Source organism: Solanum tuberosum, unplaced genomic scaffold (assembly GCF_000226075.1).
Source record: "Solanum tuberosum cultivar DM 1-3 516 R44 unplaced genomic scaffold, SolTub_3.0 scf00065, whole genome shotgun sequence".
In the NCBI taxonomy this organism is placed as follows: Eukaryota; Viridiplantae; Streptophyta; class Magnoliopsida; order Solanales; family Solanaceae; genus Solanum; species Solanum tuberosum.
Genome location: NW_006238992.1, coordinates 1448339 through 1457040, shown reverse-complemented (window position 1 = coordinate 1457040; position 8702 = coordinate 1448339). Strand labels below are relative to the sequence as shown.

Here is an 8702-nt window from a genome sequence, read left to right as displayed (position 1 = left end):
AATTCTTGAAGAATCTTTTATTTCTTCAAACATATAGCCATGTGAATTCTCAACTTCTTTTGCATCACTCTGAACTGGAATGGCCAACCGGTTATGCCAACTGATATTTATTCTAGTAAACTTCTAGTTTACTTTTGCATGTGATTCCATCATCATGCCCATATTTGTATACAACAAACAACGGGGAAAAAATGGGTAATATTATACATAAATATTTATAAACCACTTTGGTTGTAGTAATTTGAAGATATTAAATCTTCCCATAATTTATAGTCTCAATATAATATTTTTTTTCTTTTCAATTCTTCCGAAACTTAAAGTTTCTTTTGAGACTTACTACAATCCCAATATTATGAACAATTTCATTTCGGGTAGTAACAAATCATCTCTTTCGGAACTCTCAATTAATTTTGTGTACTACCATAAATTTCACAACACCATTTTTATGGTGACCATCTCCTTCAAGGAGAAAATTATTATTATTGTCATGGTTAAAATTATTACATGCAAGACTTCTTTCTTGACAATCAATGACAAATTTGTGTTGCCACACAACAACATTTATTTTGATCATGGCCACAACCTTTATAGAAAATATTTTTTTCTTTCTTTTGTCCTCCGATAGTTCATAATAAAACATACCATAATATTTGTGTAGTACTCAAAGTATATGACCAAAATGACCATTTATGTCAAAATATTTCCTTTCAATCTCTCAAACCTCCCATAGAGGTGAGATGTGACGTTCATCCAACAATACATGAACATGTTATCCATACGAACACAGGTCACATTTTCTTCAAGAAATGGACTATAACCATTTGTACATTCTCCATAAGTTTTTATTAGAAACTCATTGTCATGCTTTGGCATTATCAAATTTATGTGACTCACCTCAACATCACTTTAAGAGGTCAAATGTACCAATTGTACTACCACTTTGTATTCCTTTATTGTGATAGAGTATTTACAAAACTTTTCAAATTGGGTTGTACCAACAACAATGTGCCCAATAACTTCTCATACCACTTTGATGGATAAAAATTACCTTTAACAATTACCTTCACATTTGAAGGACCATCTTAAGAAACAATGTGTCCAATCACCTTTTATACCACTTTAATGGACAAAAATTATCTTTACATTTGAAGGAACATCTTAAGAACCCATAATGTTCTTCCTTTTAATTACCACAATGATGACCATTAACATTTTACCACACCCATATTCATACATTCAACCACTTGTCATTTTTCAGACATATTATGCACTGCTACCACATTCACATAAGAGAATGGAGCAAATTAATTGGGCAAGTTTTATGACTTTCAGTCAAAAGTATACAACTTTATGTTAGTCACCATCATATCATCACTATAGTGCATTAGGACTTAAACCCAATATCTTACCCATATAAAAACGTCTTTGGTCATAAATCAATGAGACTTAAACCCAACTTCTTATTATCATGGTGCACCGAGACTTTAACTCTGTGTCTTACCCACTTGGTGCGGTGAAACTTGAATTCACCGTCTTACCCTCAATCAATGTCTGGATAAACCAAATACGTTAACCAAAAAATAATTATCGAAAAACCATAAATATAATCTGAAATTTGACTTAAAGTATAAGAAAAATGAACAAAATCAATTAATTAGAACAACATGTTAGAATTATATAAAAGCCCCAAGTTAAAATAAATTAAAACATTTTAATAATCCCTCTCAACATTGTTATGAAGATTATCATAATTTACTAACCATTTTGAAATAACCACAAAACAAGCTTTGTTAGTACAAATAATATATAGGATATGAAGTATACCACGCAACCAAAAAATTACTAGGAAAATCACCTACCTTTGATTCTTGACGGAGAATGAGCAACTCGTGCTGATAACGTGTTGTAAAAACTAAAGACAAAACAAGACAAGAAATATAGAAGATGAAAGTAATAGAAATAGGGAGACAAGAGATGATAGATTTTCTTATTATTCCAAATCTTCAAGTCTATACAATATGAACCCTTATGCCTCTATTTATAGTGTAACATAGAGGCATACAAAAGTTTAGTCATAAACATGACATTAACATGAATATAATGGGGAGGTTACGAAAATGAAAGGTTACAAGAATAATGGTTATAAAGGTAGAGGTTATGGAGGTTATGGTTATCTTCATAATGGAGGAAAGTAATGGAGTAACTTCTTGATGTAGTGGACATCCACAATATATTATTTTATAACAAGTCAACAATTCAACAATTATTTTTCCAAATATAATTAATAATTAGTTGACCAAATTAAATGTATCTATGAGAAATGGCTATATAAACCACTCTCTCCCTTGTCTTTTAACTCATAGAGTCTTCTCTATATACAAAGCATTCTTTTAGTTTTTTCAAATCGCAAAGAAAAAAAATGACGATGTGACGGCGACGGCGGTGGTTGTACCACCAAACGAGGTGCGGTATAAAGGTGTGAGAAAGAGGCCATGGGGAAATATGGAGCTGAGATTACAAACCCCATCAAGAAGGTACGAGTCTGGCTTGGTACTTTCAAAACAGAGGAAGAAGCTGCAAGGGCCTTTGATTCGGCGGCAAGGATGTATCACGGCCCTAAAGCCAAACTTATTTTCCCACCGACAAATGAGGATAACCTCGAAAATGCTAATAATATAAGAACTTAATTATGTCTTCTTCGATGTATCATTTTTCAGTGTTTTGTTTTTCTACATAGAATTATGATTCGGTGAATTTTTATGGTCCAACTTTTCGAGATTGTAATTTGTCTTTCAGTTTGATCTTAAAGTAGCATACTCTTATTTATGTTTATTGAATTTTAGATCTTCCAAATGAATTAATAGTAGATTGATATTGGAATAGTCATATAGTTAACTAGACAAACAACTATTAAAGTCACCACGAAAATAATGAATTAAATATCTCATAAGATCACTCAATTTTGGAAATTTATCTAGCAAAGGCATTGAACTTTGTTTTGTTTCAATAAAATCACTTAACTTTGGCTATTGTATCAATAAAATCACTAAACTAAATTTTACATTAAGAAATCTAGTATGACATATAAATTATTTGTTTTATGACATATGATTATAAATTTCACATATAAATAAAAATAATATAAAAACTTATTAAGGAGTTTTAACGGACAAAAAATATTATAGATTTTAATTCATATGGTAAGAAATTAACAGATGAAAATTGTATTTGCAACAATTTCAACTGATAATATCAATAATTCCCCTGATTAATCACCAATCTACAACAATTGGTCCATTTTTTTTCATTCAGAAAATCACCTATTATGATATATATATATATATATATATAATATTTATTTTACTGATATAGTTTTTTCGTAAAAGAAAATTTAATTTTCTCAAAATTTTATTTATTTATGGGGTCTATAGTTATATATGGCATAAAAAGATATTTTAATTATTAGGTTAGATTTTCTTCTAACGTAAATTTAGATGAGTGATTTTATTGATCAAAAAGCCTAAGTGGTGAATATTCAACAATCTTAGTTTGAAACTTTTCAATTAATTATAAGAATCATTTTGCAACTGAAACAAATAAGTAAGAAAGAAGTGACACCATAGTCTACTTGTACATAGTCATGATATTCTATTATTAAAAAAATATTACTAGTAATTTGACAAAACCTGTATTTTTGTTTTTACAAAACCTTATTAAGTTTTAACCTATTAAATACAAAAAGCAAATGGAACTCCATATTTGTAAATTGATTAGTGTTTCACCAAAAAAAATCTTTAAAACTTTATTTTGGATCTCCTTATTTTATTGACTTGAGTAAACATTTTAAAAACAAGAAGGAAAAAATTATATATATTTTTTCTTTTATTTGACGAGGGTGGGTGGGGTGTGGTCTGTTGGAAAAATAGAAAAAAAAAACTTAATAAAACATGCAATTTTATAATGTCAATCATGTATTAAGAAATATAATAAATAAAATATGAATATATCATTCACACATATCAGAATAAAATATAAAAATATTGCTTAACTAAAAATGTATTTAGTTCAAGGAATGAACTTTTTTGTTTGTTTTAGAAAAAAATGTAAATTTTAAAAATTACAGGTAGCCTAACGAACAATAAACTAGGAATGAGATTTATTATTTCTACTATTTTTAAAGAGTCAATGTTTTTTTCATTTTCAAGGAACTTATATCTTCAATGTATTTTACTAAAATAACTCAAAAGCCATGTAAATTAATTACTAGACCAAATGTATCCCCTGAGAAACGACTATATAAATCAGTCTTCATCATCCTTTTTCACTCACTGAGTCTTCTTTGTATATAAAATATTCCTTCCATATTTTCATATAAAATTTCTTCTATATTTTCAGATGACAGAGAGAGGAACTTGCATTGTAGTTGTAGTGACAACTACTGTCACCCTAAATGAGGTTCCATATAGGGGTGTGAGGAAGAGGTCACGGGGGAAGTACAAAGATCAATTTACAAACCACAATGTATGTGTCTGGCTTGGAAACTTTGATACACAAGAAGAAGCCGCAAGGGCTTATGATAAGGCTACGAGAATGTATCACGGTGCTAAAGCCAAACTTAATTTCCCGATGTCAAATGAGGATAACCTAGAAAATGGCATTGTAGCTATAGTGACAATAGTTGTAACCCCAACTGAGATTCGATATAGGGGTGTTAGGAAAATGCCATTGGGTAAGTCCAAAGATGATATTACAAATCAGAAAGTACGTGTCTGGCTTGGGACCATTGACAGAAAAGAAGAGGATGCAACAACTTGTGTTAAGGCGACGAGGATGTATCGCGGCCTTAAAGCCAAAATCAATTTCCCAAAATCAAATGAGGATAACCTAGAAAATGAGGAGTTCAATCTTGAACTCACCCTTGCTTTATCAGCGAGAAAATGAAACTATATGGCACATTAAGTATTGATTGCAGTTATTAGAAGCAACAATTGAATTTCCATTTTTTATTTTTAGAAGAACAAAAATAACAGGAAACTTAATTACTTCTTGTTCCGAATTATATATATAAATTTTTTTCCGTTATAGAATTCAGTTGAATGAATTTTTTTTATGGTTGCATTGCTTATTTTCCATGTTAATTCACTTTATGTGCTCATCTTCTATTATATATTTCTTTTAATTTGTATAATCTTGATTCTTTAGAAGTAACTTCAAGATGATAATGCCATAGCTAGTGTGCATCTTGACCCATTTTTTATATTCCTTTGTATTTGTTGGTGTGCATTTTAATGGAATGTGATTGTTTTTAATTTGGGAATAAATTTTGAGTTGTATTCAGATTCATATTGTCACTCCACGAGTTTACACCCTAGACGTGGCCGACATGGGAGAACCAATGTTGGTCCCCAAGCTAACCCTTGGGCTGACTCATTAAGCAGTGGAAGACTTATGTCATACCCAGAGCCTACACCCTGGGTGGGACTGACACTCGAGAACCATTGTTGGCCCCAAGAAAACCCTTGGCCTGGCTTACTTACTCAACGAAAGAGTTTACTCAAGATAAATATACTTTAAAAGAATAACTGAAATGCTCAATAAATGACTTAGAATGTAACAAATAACATTCACTGCCAAAGTGGCTACTCAAGTCTCAACTTAACTGAAAAGGGAAAGTAAAGACTCATGAACTAACATCAACTAACTCTGTCTATGAAGCCTCTAAACAACTGATATGGACGTCGGGACAAGACCCACAACGTCTTAATGAACTACAATACTGAAAGCAATAAAAAGGATCCTCCAGAAAACTAGGAGGCTCACCAATTGACTCTGAGTGCTCAACTGGATCAGCGATGCGCTGGATGCTGACCCTGGTTACCTGCGTCTGCATCATAAAATGATGCAGGCCAACTGGCATCAGTATATTGAATGTATGAGTATGTTAGTTAGAATGATAAACATGACATAGGATTGAAAAGAATATGAAAGAAACACTTACCTTGGATTTAATCAACTCATGAATAACTTAACTCAATATAAAGCAATAAAACACATGCATTATATAAGAAAGCTTTTTAAAACAGTAGAAAGAAACTCAGTTCGTTAAATAAATGCAATGACAAACTCAACTTTACTCATATAATAAATTAATATAATTTATGTGGGAGTTTCTCTGACCGACAACCACCACTATGAGCCTAAGTGGTGATACAACGTCTTGTCCACGCTGCCAGAACTGTCATATACTTTGCCATCATATAGAGCTCTTAACTAAGTGGATAAATTAGTCTATGCTAAAAAGAACTTAAATATTTATCTAAAAAGTATGATCCTTTACTACCCATGATGTCTACATGGTTTATGGAGACATGAGTTATCTGAACTCAAACTCGTCCCCATATTGATGCTCAATACTACTCCCAAAATACTTAGCTCAGATGTTTAAAAACATAACTTCTTTCTTTGGTTTGATATAATTACTCAAAACTTAGCTTAAAAGCTCTCTTGGAATCGATGTTCCCTTTCTTGCTCAAATGTGAAAACATTTACTCTTTAACTGAAAACTAGCTCAAAGGCTCTTTTGGAAATTAAGGTTTCCTTTCTTCTTTAAATGTGAAAATATTTACTCTTAATTGAAAACTAGCTCAAAGGCTCTTTTGGAAATCAAGGTTTCCTTTCTTCTTTAAATGTGAAAACATTTTACTCTTTGGGAATACATAGTCCCGATATACTCTTTTGAAGAAATGAACTTCAAACTTTACTATTTACTCAACTCAAAACTCAAGTCTTAAAACAAAGTTAAACATTTATAAAGACTTTTGGAAGACTCTATGAACTTCTCTTGACTTGGCTCTTAACTTCTCTTGACTTAACTCTTAACTTTCGTTGAATTGAATTATGGATTCAAGGATTGTGATATGTGCTAGAAAAGATTTCATGATGTTTATGAGTGTTTTTAGATAGTTAATCATGAGAAAAGATCAAGAAATCACTGTCTCGAAGCAAGTCCGCGATGCGGAAATGCACTTAAATATTTTAACGTGAAATTTATTTTTGAAACAAAGGAGTCCGCGACCTCTCCGCGACGCGGAGAGAAACTTTTCACACTGAAGGAACACGCGGACCTGGTACCTGTTCCTTGTCCAATTTTTCTTCCTTGTTTTCTAACCCCAATTCACCTAATTTCGATTCTTTTTATCAATCCCTCTTTAGATTCAAATACCCAGTATATGTACACAAGATTCTAACTCAAACAACTCAAGGAAACAACATCATAACCTCAAGGAACTCCTTAGTCTCAACTTAACTCAAGAACGAAGGCCAATTTCAAGAACACCATTCAAGATTCAATCAAACTTTCAACTTTCTAGAATGAATTTTGCTGAAATAATATGTTTGGCGCGTGGGTGAACGAACCCAACGCTATAAAAGTCTCACATACCTCTTTAGGAATCAACCCTTGTCGAAATCCACAAGCTAAACCTTCAAGAACGACGAACTTTGCCCTTTCTCCTCTTTTCTCCTCTTGCGTTCTTTCTACAAAAACCCTAGCGTAAATTTCCAATTGTCTAAACTGAACCAATTCAGTTTAGACCCCAACTTAATTGCCAAAACCGAAATTAATTAATTGGATGGTAAAAATACCATAATGCCCTTCTAAAATCCGGATTGGACTTTCCTTATTTGAACAACCCAACTTCCAATAGGCATAACTCACTCACACGAACTCGGAATCGCGCAAACTCAGCGGCGTTGAAAAGATTATTCAAAGATATTTCCTATGATATCTGGAATGTAACATCCATCAATTTTAAATAACTATGAAGAAGCTTATAATTGGAAATAGTCTTTTTTGGAAAGAATTCAAAAATCTGGAAATTTAGTTATGGAAAAAGTGAGTTTTTGGTCAACTTCAAATGGTCAGAACTCCTAGATCAGGGTGATTTAGGTGTATTTACAGTTATGTTTGGAAATCTCTTGGAATGATCTTTCCAACGCCGCTGAGATTGCACGATTCCGAGTTCGTATGAGTGAGTTATGCCCTTTGGAAGTTGGGTTGTTGGCACAGGGAAGTTCATCCGAATTTTTAAGGGTATTTTGGTCTATTCCCTAACCATTTCATTTGGTTATATTAAGGGTCTAGACTGATTTTAATTCAGTTTTCCCTTTTAAAAGTGATGGTTAGGGCTTTGAGAGAGAAGAGGAGAAGAAGAGGAGAAAGAAAAGAGAAGAAGAAGCAAGGTTCGTCAAGATCGTTGTGGTTTTCGTCGGGGGTGATCCCTATTAAGGTATGTGAGAGAATTAGTGTGGGGTTGGTTCATTCCCCCACACACCAAACTTGTTTTAATTCCAAGAAAAAGATTGGTTGTGTTTGTTGAATTCTTGTGGTTGTGTTGAAGTTTCTTGTTGATTTTGGTACATGTTTCCGGATGGAATTTTGAGTTGAATCTATGGTATATTGAGGGTTTTAATGATTATGAGTGTTTGGGGAAAGAACCTTTGTTGTTGAGAGGGTTTAGAGTTGGAGAAACTAAGGAGACAAGTCAGATTTTTCGGGGGAAAAGGTTGGGGCGTCGCGCCAGCCAGCGCGCCCCAAAAGGGACTCTGAAGTTCCCCCCTTGGGGCGACGCGCCATGCAGTGCGCCCAGCAGGCATTCTGGAATTTGAGGGCTGGCGCCCCGCGCCTCTCAAAGCGCCAAGGA

General features: G+C 32.9%; 1 protein-coding gene across 1 annotated transcript; it reads left to right on the top strand.

Moving 5' to 3' along the window:
• Nucleotides 1–2492: 2492 nt before the first annotated feature.
• On the top strand, nucleotides 2493–4941 carry LOC107060219 (ethylene-responsive transcription factor 11-like). The gene is made up of 2 exons (XM_015307814.1): nucleotides 2493–2597; nucleotides 4396–4941. Exons 1-2 carry the CDS (start codon nucleotides 2493–2495, stop codon nucleotides 4939–4941), a joined length of 651 nt encoding a protein of 216 aa, XP_015163300.1.
• The last annotated feature ends 3761 nt before the right edge of the window (nucleotides 4942–8702 follow it).